We start from the raw sequence: 16,803 nt of genomic DNA on the forward strand, positions 1-16,803 counted from the left end.
GACCACCAAAATCAACACAAAATTAAAATTCCCCACAGCAGCTTTTTCATATTTCTCACAAGTTACCGATGAGTATGTCTTCATTCATGTTCCCAAAGGAATTAAGGATACTATGCATCCTGAGTTTAAACTTGCAATTCAGGACTTTAATTATACTATAATATATAAATAAACACAATGATTAACTTTGTGCCTTTTCTTTTTCACCAAAAACCCCCAATCTCTTGGTACCGCGACTGAAAAATAGGCATTTTAATTTCTCACAGAGCAGAGGAGCATTTATCAGGCACCTTAAGTATGAAGTTCTCCTCAGGCTGCAGGCGCAGTTCACTGACTGACTGCCGGACAGCGTTCTCCAGCTCAGGGTCTCTTTTCCTGGGGACGTCCAGCTGAGGGAACAGGTCACTGATGAGCCCGAGGAATATCGGCACGTCACTGGTCACTATCTTAGGCAGGTTAAAGTCCCTCAGAGCCCGCATCAGCACCTGGCCAGGAAATACAATTTTTGAAAGCCACGATGCAAATGCTCTTACAAGCCATATAATTGCACCCAATTGTTCTTCACTATACCTGTTCCTCAGGTCTGCTCCGGTCCTCTCTCTTCAGAGATCCAGCCACAACCAGGACTGATTTGATAGCCCTCAAACCCCAATCATAATGATCCTAACAGTTAAAGGGAATGAACAGTTCAAGCAATGAAAGCAAGGACTATCTTTTGTCAATTTCTCAATAGAGTATTTTTTGTCTTCCAGTACAGATGATAGCCGATATTAAAAGCAGCCTAACAGCCTTTAAATCCATCATAATGAGCAGGGTCAAAGACAAAACATATTGAGTGCAAGTAAAATGAGTAAATCTTTTCATATATGTTCACCACGTGCAAAAGATTATAGTGGAATAAGTGGGCTGTGATGATTAATTGCTTTTTATGAGCTTAAAATGTATCCTTGGAGCTGTAGGTGTTGCGTGCTAAATGTGCACAGTATTGCCCATGACGGTTGGCAACAGGGACCTGTACTAACATTTTAATTCAATTAACACCCATATTATCCTTCAAAATAGTGTCCATCCTGTAAGAGCACAAGGAATATTTAGAGTATGTGCAGTGCCCTGTTAACTAAGTAGAAAGTGGCAATATGTACCTGCTTGGACAGCAGCTCCTTACAAAGAGTGTAGAGACTAATGAACTTGCGTGCCAGCAGACGAGCGTCTATGAAGCCTTCTGCCACCAACATGATCTCACAGATCAGCTCAAAGTCTGGGATCACCATGGCACAGGGCCTGAACAGAAGGCAAACGTTTCACTTTTGTATTTATTAACTTAAAATCTCTTCTTTTCTTCCTCCGTTTATATCAGACCTGAATAGAGCCTTGAGGTTCTCTGGGAGCTCAGCCCTGCCAGCGTAACCCGGGTTCAGAGTGATGAAGATCCCCACCGTTGACTTCAGCTCAATCTCCTCTCCCAAGAAATGGAACCTTCACACACACAGTAACAAGTACAGATGACTAAATAGGTCTGTGGAGAAATCTGGAGACTGGATTAGCAGACAAATTAAATAATTCTTTTTTTCATTATTTCCACATGTACCTTTGCTTCTTGTTGCGTACAGCGTCCTGTATAGTCTTGACCTGCACAGCTACCACTGACAGCACTTCCACTGAGATCCGGTTGAACTCATCAAAGCACCCCCACACCCCTGTCTGAGCCAGACCTTTATAAATGTTACCTATGGACTGGAGATATGTGACGGAGACAAAGGGGGTAAGCGGAAGAGTGGAATGCACATAAACAACAATATGATTGGAGTAAATATGACATATATGGACACCACAGAGAACATCTGTATTGTCGGTACTACCTTGTAGTCCATCTGTTCTGAGCAGTTGAACACATATACCATGATGCCTAGGGAGCGTCCAAGGTCTTTGGTAGTCTCTGTCTTACCGGTGCCAGCTGGGCCTGAAGGGGCACCACTCATAGTCAGATGGAGGGACTGGGTCAGGGTGATGTAACACCTGAAAGACAATGGACAATGAAAAAACACACATTTACAACTAATTGCATGGGAGCTACCAACTTTCAACTATTACACAACTTGACTCGAGCACTTAGTCCTGGGACCTCTCTCTCTCTCCTGGCTGTCGGTGCCTCATTCCAGATGTTGGATCTGAATCACCGTCCTCTGAGAGATTCAGCCTCTCCTCTTGGGAGAGGGATCCCTCCTCAGTTGCTGAGTTGATAATATTTTTACCCAGTGACAGTTTTTTATATGGGGGAGTTCCTCCAAGAACAGAGGTTGTCGTATGCCGTACAGATTGTAAATTACCCTGATGCAAACTTGTGATTTGTGATATTGGGGTATATAAATAAAATGGACTTGACTTGACTGGGAGTCCATTACTAATGTCTGTCTTCACCTGCCACCTCTGTCTATAAAGTACACATCTTTACTAATGCTTACAATCCGTGTGCATGTGCATTGGTGGACCATACAGTACTACATAGTATGCGTACCTGTCAGTGAGCGGAGTGATGACCAGTCTGTTAGTGTTCCCCAGGTATTCATAGCTGAACTGAAACTGGGCGTCACAGATGTTGATGTAACAGTGTCTGGTTTCGTCATCCCAGCGGTGGCGTAACTGGGAGAGCCATGCAAAGGCCTGACCTGTTGTCACCTAAGAGAAAAATACAGTAAAACCAACAACAAGGTCCTCTTGCTTGTGTTAGGGGTAATTCAGAAAATGTATGTTTCATTTCAGCATTACCTTCTGAGTTATGAGATTGGCCACTACGTCTCGAGCATGGACATCAATGGTGCAGACAGTCATAACTTTCTGTCTGTCTCCAGGAGTCAAATCTCCAAGCAGCATGTGGATCAGTGAGTTCAGCTGTGTGATCTTAAAAAGAAAACAGAATTAATCAGTCAACAAAACAACCAGTGTGTTCACACACCCTCCTCACAGTATCTTACTCTGGATTAACAGCGCTACCTGTTTCCTGTTGTAGTCTTTGAGAGCTGTATCAAATCCCTCCTCCACCCTCTCAAAGGCAATGCCAACATCGGTAGCCCACCACACCTGACTACCAGTCAACCCTACCTAAAAAAAACAGATGGCAGACAACTGATCATTTGTGGGGTTCATAATGTTATATATAATTCTACAGACTGTACATTATCATACCTGTGCAGGGTAGTCAAACAGCCACTGGTCTCGTGGTTTATCCTCATAGGCAGCTACGGCCTCCTGGATCTCTTTTCGGACTGTGCAGCGCATGGTGCTCTCTAAGGCACTCAACCAACACTCTGCCTGAAAAAAGACACCAAATGTTAAAGCAAAAATGCAATCATATACAATATTTGAAAAGGGCATGCAAATTATGACACGTGGCAACTGTACAAACATACAATTATATACACACTGTACAAAAATAAACTATACAGAGAAAGTTATTAATTATAGCAAGGCCATAGTAATGTTATTACAGCCACTGGTCTCGTGGTTTATCCTCATAGGCAGCTACGTTAATTATAGCAAGGCCATAGTAATGTTATTACTGATTACAGCAGTGTTACTATACTTGAATTGTCACACACAGAAATCTGATTTTTTCCCCCAGTACCTGTCCTTCACAAACACATGGCTCAGAGAATGGAACGTATTCGCCCTCTCGGCTGTACATCCCTATAGCAACTGCCTCCCCATCGTCCTCCCCTCCTCCACCTCCTTCTGAGTCCTTGAAGCGAAGATCTGCTATGTTGTCAAACAGTTTCAGCAAGTGTCTGGTCACCTGGAAAAAACACACAGATGGTCTATAATTCCATTTACACTTTAAAGGTTATGTTGTTTCGAAGCATAATCTCTCGACTGGAATTGGACGTAAACAAAAAAAGGAAATTGTCTCGCATTCTTATCTTTATTGACATTCTCCGCTCCACAAGTCACTAACACACATATATACTGTAGAACTTCAATGTGCTGACTATCTTTCTATATGTTCTCTCTTGGAAAACATAATCAAATTGTAAAACGTCACCTGTTTGGGCTGTGTTCCCTTGGAGACAATCTCTAGCAGGTCTGAGGCAGAGACAAAGTAAAACCTGGGGAAAGTGAGTCTCTTGGTCTCCAGGTACTCGGCCAGGGCCTTCTCGCACACAGACAGCCTCTGCTGCAAGGTCTCCAGGTTCTCCAAGAAGCCGGGCCGGTTGGTCACCTCGACCACATTACTGTTCTGCACCACCTCAGTCATCAAGCTCTGGGTGGGAAGAGTAGGAGTAAAATCACACAACATATCACACAACAAAACAATGCAGTCAGGTTAAAGAATGTAGGCTGGTGCTCCTTTATGTATAATGTGTTACCTGGAAGTCAGTGTGAATTCCCTGGAAGCGCTCTGCATCATGGGCCAGCTGGCAGCGGATGTCGTGGCTGTTGGTGAAGATGCTGTTGAGGTGGGCCCAGGTCCTCTGGACAGACATCCAGGAGGAGATGACCAGGTCAGCCACCATCAGCTTCCTCTGCCATCCACTCACCTCGGCCTGGAAATACTCTACGTACTTACTCATCAGGATGTTCTGCAGCTGCACCTGAGCAGAGATAAACAGAACAGCTTTAGATGATGAACTGTAGGAACCCTCTTTAATGCATGTTCAGATAAATGAAACTACTAATAACCCGTCAATATGTTTCTGTGGATTTTCTGTATGGAATAGTTGCCTCCTTAATGTCATGGAGACAGACTGACATAAAAGCACACTTCAGTATTAAAAAGAATTACTGAAATAATGCACTACTGTTATCTTCTAGATATCATTTTAGATGAACACAGTTTAGTAATCGGGCTCACCTGGTTGTCCTCCAGTGTTTCTATCAGATTCTCATCGGCTTTGAGCAGAGGGGTTCCTGTGCTGGTGTGAGTCTCATATGACAACGACATAACACTCCACGTCTGGGTTATCTCTGCAAGCACCTGAGGAAATAAAAGGAAACGCAAAATGTGACTTTTGTCTTTTTAAGATGAGAAAAAACACACACATCATAAATTATAATGATGTTTTGTATGTTCTGCATAATTATTTAGGATTTCATCCGTCTTGTGCATCCAATTTTTTTGGGACAGTATTTGTCAATATTTTTGGAGATCAGAAATAAAAAAAATTAAACATCTTTTAACTCCTCTCTGTACCTGTAAATGCAGGAATTGTGACTGATTTTTTTTTATTTTTATACCTACTTTCTCTATGGCCATTTCTTTCACAGCCTTGTCCACTATGTTTTTGACCTCATCCTCCACACGGTGCAGCTGTAATTCCAAAAGGTCCCCCAGGGTGGTGCCCTCCCCCATCACAAACCTGACCTGCGGACCAAAAGGAATACACGGCAACCATGAGTGTGATCAGATTTCAGATGGGGATAATTGGGTTCACTGAACCGTGCAGGTCATTATAGGCCTGGACATGAGCTGGCGGGATGGTTGAATGAAGGTAGAGGGAAGACTAGACCAAAGAAGAACAGAACTGATCTCAATAGAGTGGCAAGTATGGTATACGGTGCAGAGCATGATCATTGATGAAACATTATTAAATCAGATGGTATGAGACATTGCGAAGCAGCAGCTGAGATAGTCTCATACCCGGGTGGTGTTCATAAGCTGCTGCCAGTGTCTTTCTCTGACAGCCGAGTTTTGCAGCTCGTTGACGGCTCTCAGAGAGGTCAACAGGTTCTTCACAGTCGACTCTAGACCCATGTAGACGTCCCACAGCCGGACCTCCTTATCCAGCATCTTCATCTCCTTCAACGTGCAACAGAGGAAGTCATGAAGTATGAGAGAAATTCACTCTTTTTCTCAACTCTGGCAAAAAATGAATAATTTTAATGTTTGGCGATGGAGGCTTGTCATACTTTGGCGAATCGCCTGAGCTCCATGTCCATCTGCTCAACATTGATTTCTTTCCATGGAGTCTTGGTCCAATCCTCTATACTGGTCTGGCATGGGGAGCAGAATGGAAGCATTTAATATGTGATTCTGGAAAGTGTTCTTTCCCCCCATAGTCTTAAAGGTCATCCATAAGTTTGGAAACTCACAGCCAAACACTGAGCCTCACTATGCAGGACCTTCTGTCTTGTTTTAATGGTTTATCCATGAAAATCAAACATAGCTACGAAATCAAAATGTGCTGATTCACATTTACCTTCACAAAGATGACCATGTCCCAGACTGCTTTGACCAGTATGATGTCAGAGCGACACTGTCGCAGTTGCTTGTAGTCCGGGAAACTGACCTCAAACAGATCAGCTGTGTCCTGCAGCTTCTTCATTTCTGCCTCCATCACTGCTACCACTCGATTAGACTGGAGACAAAGTCGTTTTGAATGGTCATGTTTAAATTATACACTAATTTGCAAAGCATGACTTTTAAACTTTTCTTTTTAAAAAGGTGGTTAAAAAGTATGTCTCCCAGTGCTCACCTTATCAATTAGTTTATAATGCTCCTCCACATTGATCTTAAAGATTGGCTCGACACAAAACTGTTCCCTGAATTCATGCTGCTTGACCTAAAGTATGAAAAAAACCTTCACATTCAGGATTCTTTGAAGCTGCAGTTACTCAGCATAACTGTCTCCATCACTCCATCTAGAACTGGGCACACTGGGGGGTTGTTGTGTCAGTCATATATAATGCAGGAAAGAAAGTGAGACGATTTCAGATATTGAGCTCTTTGTAGGAGGTTGACATTCTACCCTGCCCACACACAGCCTCACCTCAAACCGAACACATTTCCTGCGTATAACTGAAACTTCATTTGATTGTAGCGGTGCCACTTCGTGTTTGACTGTGAATGCAATTTTTTTCAGACTCTTCCACTTCTCTGGCAGCTCCTGTGTTTTGTGGTAATGAAGGGGAGAAAGTTAATGTAATGATAAATGTATATATCTGCCAGCACTCATAGAAATGTGTGTAATTTGTGCATTGGTTCACACTTCTAGCTGTGTGTAGACGCTCTCTGGCAGCTGCTGTTCGTAGGTCTTGAGGAGCTCAGCAGTAGACTGGAGAGGTTTGAAGTGCTGCTCGTTGCTGATCTGCCTGTCTCGTATGGCCATGAGGTGTCCCATGATGTCCACAAGGCCTGCATAGTCGCCATCTGACACCTTGTTAGAAAGACCGTGGGCCGTGTCCTGGACAAAAGACGATAATTCTCTCACGCTGCAGGATAGAGATGAAGGAGGATGATGTCAGTGAGGCATAGAACAAAAGTTACTTCAATGATGATTTGAAATAAAAACAATCTCTTGTAGTAACTACTACAACCCCTTAGACAATTTCAACAGATTGCTTTTTGGCCAGTGTGGGCCGTAGACCATTCTATTCTTATCTGTTTTTGTAGAAATAAACATTTCAGTGTGCATGCGTGTCTAACCTCTGGTTCACGTGGTTGAGCAGGTGCTCCTTAAACATCCAGCTCCACCTCTTGATGACATTCATCAGTTGGTGCTTGAGGGGTCTGATGTCTAGCTGTAGCCAGCCACAAAACACTCTCCTGTCCTCCATCTTGCTCACTCGCACATACAGAGACTCAAACAGGTTGATCTACAATGGAGAATGATGCAGTGACTCACAGACATTGATCAAAGACGGAAAGACCGGTGACGATGTTTCCACTGACTGGCTCCATTAAAACATTACATTGTGGTCAAGTCAATTTAGGTTAATGACTGTTCAAAGTACAAATGTGAAGCACACCTGTTCTTTGAAGTTGTCCAGGGTGGGTGGGTTCTTTTTCAGCTCATAGTCGGCATACAGCTCGGCTTCCTCTGTACTTAACACGTGGCCGTACAGCAGGAACTGCCTCATAAATTCAGACCTGTGAAAGTTGATGTGAAAAGGTTGAATTCTTTTCTGAAGCAAATATCCATATAAAGGATATTTATCATTTTTCAAAAGTGAACGGCATTATGTTCAAGAACTTTTATTTGTGTTTTTCTTTTCAGTAGAAAAACAATTTGATAAAAGTAAAATAAAAGTGACAGAGAGCCATACGTGTCTGACCTGTCATCAGTCCAGAGGTAGCGATAGCTGGCAAACGATCCCTGATATTCTCTGACCTGTAAAGCAACACAGTATTTACAACTGTAAGCATCATATATGAGCTTCCCTAAGTAGACAGAAAACGTACCTTAGTGATAGCTGCGCGTGTCCGTGAGCGGATTACATGGCACATCTCTGACAAATCCTCCATTTCATTTATGTCACACTACAAGATAAAGAAACAAGGTCACATATGACAAGGGCCTGTGTGGGTGCAGATACATTTCTGCCTATAAACCTCTAATCTAATCTGTACAGCACCTGATAGTTATCCAGCTGTTTATGCTTTGCCACTCTGGGAATGAAGGACGCCATGTTGGTGATGTTGGCTACCATCTTATCCACAATATCGTAGAAGTTGCCACTGTGGTTGAAGTCCAACGAGGGGTCAAAGGTCATCTCATTGCTGTTGAGCACCAGCTGGACCTCAAACAGCGGTGAAATGCGCTGGGCTGCGTCTGTGTTGTCCAACAGGTACTGCAGCGAGCAGCGTACGGCACTAGAGAAGCCTGTCAGGATCATTCGGTCCACATAGTCAGTGTAGGCCCGCCACTCACTGCTGTCCAGGTCTGTAACACCGAGCAGGGACTGGCTTTCCTGGAGCACAGTGGAAAAGGGATTTATTAGAGGGAAAAATAAATATGATAATGATATATATATATGAATACAAGAATTATCAGGAGTGCTTAAGTCCTTCTCTCCAGCACCAAGGGTAAGGTTGATATACCTGCAGAAGTTCGTGTATTTCCTCCCCTGTACTAGTGATGAGAGTATGCTGTTTGGAAACACTCTCATCAATATCAGAGAAGATGAGGAGAGTAGAACCACGGCTCTTTCTGGTGATGAAGGCACGATGACTGAATTTTCCCATAAGGGCCTGGACGGCCTCCACGTTGGCTTTACTCTTTTGGACACGACTAGAAATGCTCTGGCAATAGCAAAAGAGAGACACTCTTACAACCAGTAATTAGAATCCCTTCAGTTGACAGCTGCATGCTGCTTTTTGTTTTAGGAGTGTTTGCTATAATTGAGGAAAGCTGGCTTGGACCACATCAGGAGAACGCCAGGATTCATGGCAGGCAACAGCTTCAAAGCAGGTTTTGATACTGCCGTTGAACAATCTCAAATAAACCATAACTTTTTATGCAACTGAGACAGGATCTTTTCTCTAAATATATCTGAATATTGTAAATATGCTGCAAAAAAAAGTAAAACATAGGCACTGAAAAAACTCAATAGCATTACACTTTGCACCTTTTGTTAGTTGACCATACTGTCAAGAGATACACTTACTTAAAAAACAAAATAAATGTTCAGTACCTTGACCAGGTCCCGCGTGGTCTGGATGTAGTCCCAAAGGTCGTCCTGAGCCCAGCTCAGCACCCGGAGAGCCGGATCCAGCTGTCGCCTTGTCCCATCCATCTCATCTTTCACCAATCCCAGCTCTACAGCCAGGATGGTACTGTGGAGCTGGTTGTACCATTGGGTCACCAAGGTCAGTGTCTGTGTGTACTACAGGATACATTACAGTGTTAAACCTTAAACTCTGGTCTTTTTCAACATATATCACAGGTCAAGTTTGACGCTATATCCAATGCAACACCGAAGCTTAGTTACCCACCATGTAGAGCCTCTCCCGTTTGGAATAGAGCTGGAGAGCTGATTTAGGAATGTTCTGGTTCTTCAGCATCCCCAAATACTTCACCTCCCTTAGCACTGATGTCAACTGGGGACAGGCACAGAGACAGGAGGAGAATTTGATGAATCCAAAGTGCAGTTAATTGTTTTGTTTTCTTTTAATATGACAGCCACAATCTAAGTCGATAGGATCAGCATCTGACAATGGAAATCTCATTAACATGGTAATAAAGTGCACACACACATAGACAGTGCATTATCTGATGCTCATAGTACATCAGATAAATAGTTAATCCCTGGATTATAGTGTCTGATTTTGATGTTGCTGGTTATACATATTCATTGCTGCTGCACTTTGTAATCTCTCTTGTTTGTTTGATTGGATGTTGAGTTCATTTTGTGATTTTCCTTATCTGTTCATATATTGTGGATATTGCTGCTAATGCAAAATAGTTTCTCAGTTTATTGTAAACAAACCACTGTTGCAAATTCTGGTAACTTGAGACACACCAGCTACCTGATGCTGAGAAAAGAAATTAAGCTAATTTAAAAGCTTTCATAAATGATATATCTTATCATTTTGTAGTAATCAGTGATAAGTTGCAGAAGAAAATCATAGTTCATGTACACATTTTAATTATTTGACCTCTTATTCGTGGTGTAAACACAGACATGTTTAATCGTGACTTGTATAGTCAAAGGTTTATCATACATTTCCCCATTATACTGTAGTTAAATGTATCCAACAGAATTAAATTAAAACTATTATTTGTACTCTGATTAGTATGTTAAAATGTCTCTTCTGTAATCTTCTATGCTCTTACTGCAGGACTGAAGTTGACCTGGAACAGGCCTGTGTCTGTGTCCAGTGTGAGCAGTGGTTCCTTTAGGTGGCTTTGACAGATGTCCTCCAGGCCCTCAGTCCACTCTGAGAACAGCTCCTCATCATGCTGGTCCAGAACCTCCAGAACATGCTCACACTTTTGGAGGACACTGTCTGCTTCAGCACACCCCAGAGGCCTGGAAGGGAGAGAGGGAGGAAGGGAGGAAAAAAGCCAAAGAAAAGATAGACATAAATGTCATCTGTATCTTGTATGTTTGACAAATAAACTGTATCCTTTCACTTTGTATGCCAGAAATGTATTCCAAAATTATGATTAGCAACATTTCCTAAACCTGATGCTCATCTACTCAAAGGGGAACTCCACTGATTTTACAAGTGTGTTTGCTGCAGGTGGCCCATTTAGAATAAAACAGACGATAAAGCAGGTTATGCTTTAGGGCGTGGCTACCTTATGACTGACAGGTCGCTACCAGTTTTCATTTTATAACTTTAACCCATTCAGTGTGTTTTCACTTCATGAAAGTTAATTATAAACTTTTGGTCACCTAAAAATGTTGTTAGCTCAATAATAATAATAATTAATTATTGTTAGCAATTAATAAGATAATTATGTATGTGTGATATAAGTGTGGTTGGTCCGTACATATGGGCCAGCTGGCAGAGGTTGCTACGATTGGTGAGGATGCGATTCCGAAGCTCCTGTGACCATTTGAGGTTTCCGGCCACTGAGGGCAAATTCTTCCCCAGGACAGTACAGCCTGACCGCAGCTGAAAGACAAAGGCTGAATTAACTTGACTGGGTCATATTCATTACATTAAGTTAATACTTTTTCCAAAGACGTTTGTAACACAAGTTTAGCTAAGATCTAAATTATAATGCAATAAGTGTCTTATTAAACTCAGTTCCATGTTATGGCATTGAGGCAGCTGGCTGAAGTCTGATCATAGGGCTTTATTTTTGTAAATTCTATAGGAAGTGCCTCAATATTCAGATTTCTAAGTAATTGAGAATAACTATTTCTGTTCTGTCTCTTACCTCTTCTCTGTGTTGATCAAGAATAAAATGACAGTGGTCTACTTCCTGCTTGAAAATGTCCAACAACACGTTGTAGTTAGGCGAGAACAGCTGGTGGATCCTCGGTCTCTCGAGCAGGGTGCTGAAAATCTTCAACAACTAGATGGGACATAAAGCACTGCAGTTTATTTTAGACACTGAGGTAGAATGATGTACAAAAAGATATTTCTGATTTACTTTAGAGATTCCCTGGCTTTTAATCTAAGCCACCAACAAGTTAATGAACAAGGAACATATGTGAAAGAGTGTAACATCATGATCATCACCTCTCGACATGGAACAATTTCAATAATCCCAGTTATGGGATTTGTTTAAGGGGACATGGTGTAAAAGACAAACCTTAAAGGTTGACTTCAGGTTTTTGGAGTGCTGGAAGGCCAGATTGAGGACAGTTCCCAGCCTCTGGTCAAAATCTCTGTTCTGCTCCATGAAACGCCTGTAGTGGTGCACAAAATCCTGGACACAAGAGGGCATAAAATAGGAAATTATGGATATTTTCAGCCCTTCCTCTGATTAAAAAAGTCCACTTATATCATTAGGCAATGTTTATTCCACTACATTTTCATGCAGTACTCTAAATTCTCCTTAGCTGAGTTGATCAGTATTGGCTGGAATAACACACACTTGCTAAAAGTATATTATAACACAGATCAATTTCTGATTCAGTTCCAGTTTTAATTGGCTGAGTCACACTGGAAGCTGTTGGAAAATTAAATAAAATTGATGCACCGTCTGATGACTGCTGTCACTGATTCGTGCGTGTTGCTTAGCAACTACTTTGCTTTGCTAGTTTTCAATTACTGCACAGCGTGGCAGAAAAATAACATCTAATTGTTATTTTTTATAATGTGGCTGTGCCTGCGAATGCCACTCATAAATTGCTGTGAATCACAACCCTTTGGGTTTATTGATGACAGAGCAGTGTGACATCAAAGACAACTGTAACAAACAATTCCACCACAGTGTGGGCCTCACATCATCAGTATAGTCCAGGGGGTCATATTTGCTCTCTCTGAGGGCCCTCCAGCGGTCATGAAACTCCTCACTCATACTGAAAACCATCTCACTGAGGACTTTTCCTCTGGATCCACCCAGTTCAACCTTCTCCAGTTTCAGAAAGTCCAGGGCTGTTGCAAAAAGTTCCTACAGATAAGAGAAGAATAGCAACTGATGGGTCAGGGTGATAGGATGGAGGTAATCAGCCATCGATGTAAATGTGATGGAAATGATGTCTTCTTGGAGCAAATTGTTCTGGCATCTTTTTACAGCCAGATGTGGAAATGTCTAATCTTCCTATAAAACTAACAAAAACAGAGCATTGATTATCAGCCCATGCACCTCGATCATAAGCAGCCTATCCATGATGCGGTCTGAACGCTGGAACACAAGCGTAGCCGGAAAGTCCCACAGCTTGATGGCCTGGCTGTGTCTGTAGTAGTTGGGGATCCGCTGCCGGTGAGTGTGAAACAATTGCTTGAAGGTGCGCAGGACTGAGATGGTTATCTGGACTCTCTCCACCCCCTCCTCCAGCTCCATCTTAAACAGCTCTTCTGGGATGAGGTAGGCAAAGGCCTGGATTCAGACACACAATTATATTAAGAATATCATTGATAGATATTATTTCTCCCTCTCTGTCACACTTACATTGGAATGCATCACTGTACCTTTTCGATGATTAGGTTGCAGAACTCCTGCAGGAGGACCACCATTCGTTGCGGAGTGCAGTAGTACTGAGAACGGCTCCAGATAAGACAGAGTGTGTGGAAAAGAGGAGGCAGCAGAGCGTCTACCTGTGGGAAACTCCTCTCTTCAAGGCTGCTGATCAGTCTCCTGAGAGGGCGTAGATACAGATCTATGTCCTCTGCTTCCAGCACCGCTATGATAATCACATACAGAAGTAGTAAAAGATAACAAGATGCTAATAGGGAGGTTATGTAACATAATTAAAATCATACAGTTGTGTTCATAAATTGGCAAATGTGATTGCCATGTTGCCAACATCTGCCTAATGAGAATGATGAACCACAAAGAATGCAAGGCAAAGCTTTATTAGAGTAAATGTATAAAATTAAGATAACATAGAAAAACACACATAAGTTATTTTTGTACTTGAGGAATACAAATTATAGCTGTACACTCTGGATGTATGAGCAGCACATATTAACACGCCGACTGAGAGGTTGGGCTGTGAGAGACTAGATGATAGAATGAGTAAAATCATTAATTAGCACTGCTTAATGAGGAGTTACCTTCATTGACTTTGAGGCAAATGTCCTTGAAGGACGAGTAGTAACTGCTCTTGACTCTTCTCAAGATCTCCATAATGTGCTCCGCTTTGGGGCTCTGGATCTGAAAACATGGAAATCGTAGTAAGATTTATAGTCAGTGACCCCTTTATGAGGCACACCTGAACAATCTGTTGAAATTCAAGAACATCTCTGATGTAAATTCTACATGCAAACAGTTAAATTAAATGATATGTTCATTACTCAGGTCATTAGTGGAGTGTATGCAATGTCCTGCAAACACATCTGGGGTCTTTTGACATAATAGTTTTGACCTTTCAAGCTTCAGACTTAAAACCTGGTGTGATACCCACTCTGTAAAATTTAACACACCTCTTTTACTGGTACTTTAAGAACTGCAGTTTCAGTTTTACAATTTTAATTGCACCCCTGCCAACTCCCACAGAACCAGTGTCATACTTGTGACTGAATGCCCAGCAGGTTTTCCCTCTGAGTGGCCCAAAACTGGAGCTCCACGCTGGGGCCTGGGTGGTCTCCCCGCTGCAGCACCATACCAGAGTCTTTCTTCAGGACGTTCCATATCTGTCCAGACCACTGAACAATCAGAGTTTCTATAGAGTATAACAAGCCATGGTCCAGTGGCCAACCAGAGGGGCTGAGGGAGACAGAGAGTGGGGCGACGGTGTGGGTGAAAATGGCAATATGGGCTTTGGATGATGAAAGTACAGTAGGCAAACAACAAATAGTACTATAGTATTATTCTAGTAAAGTGTCATCACAGTCAGCCTAAATAATTCTACTAGTTTGACACAACCAACATTTACAGTTATAGAAAACTTGTAATACAAAGAATATTTGACTTAATTTAAACTTGCAAAGTTTCATGGTGATATCTAGTTTAGGGGTTTGTAACGGTGAACAACACTCGGGAATTTCAAAACTTTTACCTGTTTTAAAAAAGGTGGTTGCTAACAAGTGTCTAAATGAGACTACAAAACATCTTCAAACGACAAGTCTGCCTTTACAGCCTCATTGTGTGTACTTGCACTGTGGTGTAGTTTGTCTATAGCCTAATCTTAGTTTTTACTTCTGCCAATTGCATACACTTTTCAAAATTCCATGAGTTGGTGCTCATTAGTGGACACTATGTTGCGTGTAAGTATCAAAGACTTGTGTTTGCCACAGAGCTAATTTTCTGTAATAATCCAGTGGAAAAATCCCATTGGCTTTTTGTCGAGGGAACCAGTGCAACGCTTACTTACGGTGTTGGCCTACAAAACTACGTCATCCCTGCTGCAGTAACATGGCGACCGGAAATGGCAATTGACCTTGCTTCTCTTTTTTTTTATTCCGAATCTTGTCAGTATTTTTTCTTTACACTTGAAAACTTATAAATATCGAAAAAATATGTTCTTAGCCTAATTAGCATAACTAGGATACGTAATGTTTTATTTATCATTTCTTAGATTTATTTTACTTTTTGCTGTGCCAGCCAGGAAGTATGTCACTTCCGGCTACCAGTTGAACAGCTGTGAGTCGGTTAATGGTCAAGATGACTAAAATAACTTTTAACCAATCTGGAAATGCAGTGAGTGGCGTTAAATGGCTTTTAAGTTTTTACCAAAACCATTTTGCTAAAAATAAAGAAAAGTTAATAAACTTTAATTTCAGCTTTATAGTAACGAAAAACCTCTCCTGGACAAAATGAATGGACACCATTTTTGCGTCAGAAATGTGCATGAGTACAAAAATACACATTTAGCTAGGCTATTTAGCTAGGCATGCGCACTGACCCGAGTGCGATGTCACGTGTCCGTGCCCTCTCCACGCACAGAGGAAGGGGCAGCAGGGTTCGTCCCTCAGCGCGGCCTCTCATCGTCACCAACCTGCTCCTCAGCTTCTCCAAGTGCCTATGGATGTCATCAGACACCACCCTCGGCCAGTCCTCGTGGTTCAGCCCGTTGGACAGCACACACACTAGCACCTGTGAGGTTTATTACACACAAGCTGGTTAAAGTGGACACATAAACTGTAATACCAACCCACAATGCATTCCTCCTTGTCTTCTGCCATTCTCAGTTAGGAATCGCACATCTTCATTTCCTGACAGCTGTATGAGCGTATGAGTTGGACACACACACACACACACACACACACACACACACACACACACACACACACACACACACACACACACACACACACACACACACACACACACACACACACTGGCCCACCTCAGAGATGACAACAGGTAGGTGCTCCATGGGGTATCCTGGCACTTCCCCCAGCCGGAGTTGTTGTCTGAAACCTTGCCGGGCGATCCTCTTTACGCCCTTCTTTAGCACACACAGTAGCTTGGTCCTCCATGGTGGGGACGTCTTCACAGATGCAAAAACAGTAGGAATGCTTTCAACAGCATTGAAAGCACTAGAAATAAGTAGTGACTTATTTCAAAAGATGTGTATGTTAGATGGAGTGTAGATCTCAAGCACAGGAGGTTTTGTTTAGGACTAAATGCATCTCTGCACGTCAACGTTTTGTCTTGTTGAATAGCTAAATGCACTTTTAGTTATCTAACTGTGTGTGCATGACGATGTTTGTAGACAAATTCTCATCTCGTGAGGGTTTTTGCTGCTATCTATGTTTAATTCACGGCGTCTTCATGTCACCCAGGCAAACAGAAATGTGAATGAGAAATGTGATTCATCATAATCCAGTCTGTATGTATGCACAGTATCTTTACCTCTGCGATACTAGTATACAGACTTTAAAACATACTGTGCAGAAAACAATAGATGAAATCTGCCATTAAATATTTACTCAAGGCTATAACCATAATTGAATTTGCCCACAAAGTTGACTTTAGCCAAAAAAAAAGGAGATGAAAAAGAAAATGACACATATATGATAGC

At 42.1% G+C, this 16,803-nt stretch overlaps 1 protein-coding gene across 1 annotated transcript in view; it reads right to left on the reverse strand.

Moving 5' to 3' along the window:
* Positions 1-14,440, reverse strand: part of dnah9l (dynein, axonemal, heavy polypeptide 9 like) — a 33,109-nt gene extending 18,669 nt beyond the window's left edge. Inside the window, exons 1-38 of the mRNA XM_054596186.1 lie at positions 14,348-14,440; positions 13,892-13,991; positions 13,307-13,518; positions 12,981-13,214; positions 12,618-12,785; positions 11,982-12,098; positions 11,604-11,741; positions 11,211-11,335; positions 10,548-10,743; positions 9,707-9,811; positions 9,406-9,597; positions 8,813-9,013; positions 8,347-8,682; positions 8,174-8,251; positions 8,047-8,102; positions 7,741-7,861; positions 7,418-7,587; positions 6,981-7,203; positions 6,762-6,878; positions 6,468-6,554; positions 6,192-6,350; positions 5,902-5,985; positions 5,633-5,791; positions 5,234-5,356; positions 4,847-4,969; positions 4,362-4,586; positions 4,037-4,255; positions 3,623-3,790; positions 3,184-3,309; positions 2,992-3,099; positions 2,767-2,898; positions 2,516-2,676; positions 1,860-2,016; positions 1,589-1,734; positions 1,360-1,476; positions 1,143-1,281; positions 571-663; positions 291-485 (exon numbers count right to left, since the gene is read on the reverse strand). Of these exons, the coding sequence (XP_054452161.1) occupies positions 291-485; positions 571-663; positions 1,143-1,281; positions 1,360-1,476; positions 1,589-1,734; positions 1,860-2,016; positions 2,516-2,676; positions 2,767-2,898; positions 2,992-3,099; positions 3,184-3,309; positions 3,623-3,790; positions 4,037-4,255; positions 4,362-4,586; positions 4,847-4,969; positions 5,234-5,356; positions 5,633-5,791; positions 5,902-5,985; positions 6,192-6,350; positions 6,468-6,554; positions 6,762-6,878; positions 6,981-7,203; positions 7,418-7,587; positions 7,741-7,861; positions 8,047-8,102; positions 8,174-8,251; positions 8,347-8,682; positions 8,813-9,013; positions 9,406-9,597; positions 9,707-9,811; positions 10,548-10,743; positions 11,211-11,335; positions 11,604-11,741; positions 11,982-12,098; positions 12,618-12,785; positions 12,981-13,214; positions 13,307-13,518; positions 13,892-13,991; positions 14,348-14,440 (5,703 nt within the window). The remainder of the gene's footprint in view (positions 1-290; positions 486-570; positions 664-1,142; positions 1,282-1,359; positions 1,477-1,588; positions 1,735-1,859; positions 2,017-2,515; positions 2,677-2,766; positions 2,899-2,991; positions 3,100-3,183; positions 3,310-3,622; positions 3,791-4,036; positions 4,256-4,361; positions 4,587-4,846; positions 4,970-5,233; positions 5,357-5,632; positions 5,792-5,901; positions 5,986-6,191; positions 6,351-6,467; positions 6,555-6,761; positions 6,879-6,980; positions 7,204-7,417; positions 7,588-7,740; positions 7,862-8,046; positions 8,103-8,173; positions 8,252-8,346; positions 8,683-8,812; positions 9,014-9,405; positions 9,598-9,706; positions 9,812-10,547; positions 10,744-11,210; positions 11,336-11,603; positions 11,742-11,981; positions 12,099-12,617; positions 12,786-12,980; positions 13,215-13,306; positions 13,519-13,891; positions 13,992-14,347) is intronic.
* Between the last annotated feature and the right edge of the window lie 2,363 nt (positions 14,441-16,803).

Source organism: Anoplopoma fimbria, chromosome 3, assembly GCF_027596085.1.
Source record: "Anoplopoma fimbria isolate UVic2021 breed Golden Eagle Sablefish chromosome 3, Afim_UVic_2022, whole genome shotgun sequence".
NCBI classification, from domain to species: domain Eukaryota; kingdom Metazoa; phylum Chordata; class Actinopteri; order Perciformes; family Anoplopomatidae; genus Anoplopoma; species Anoplopoma fimbria.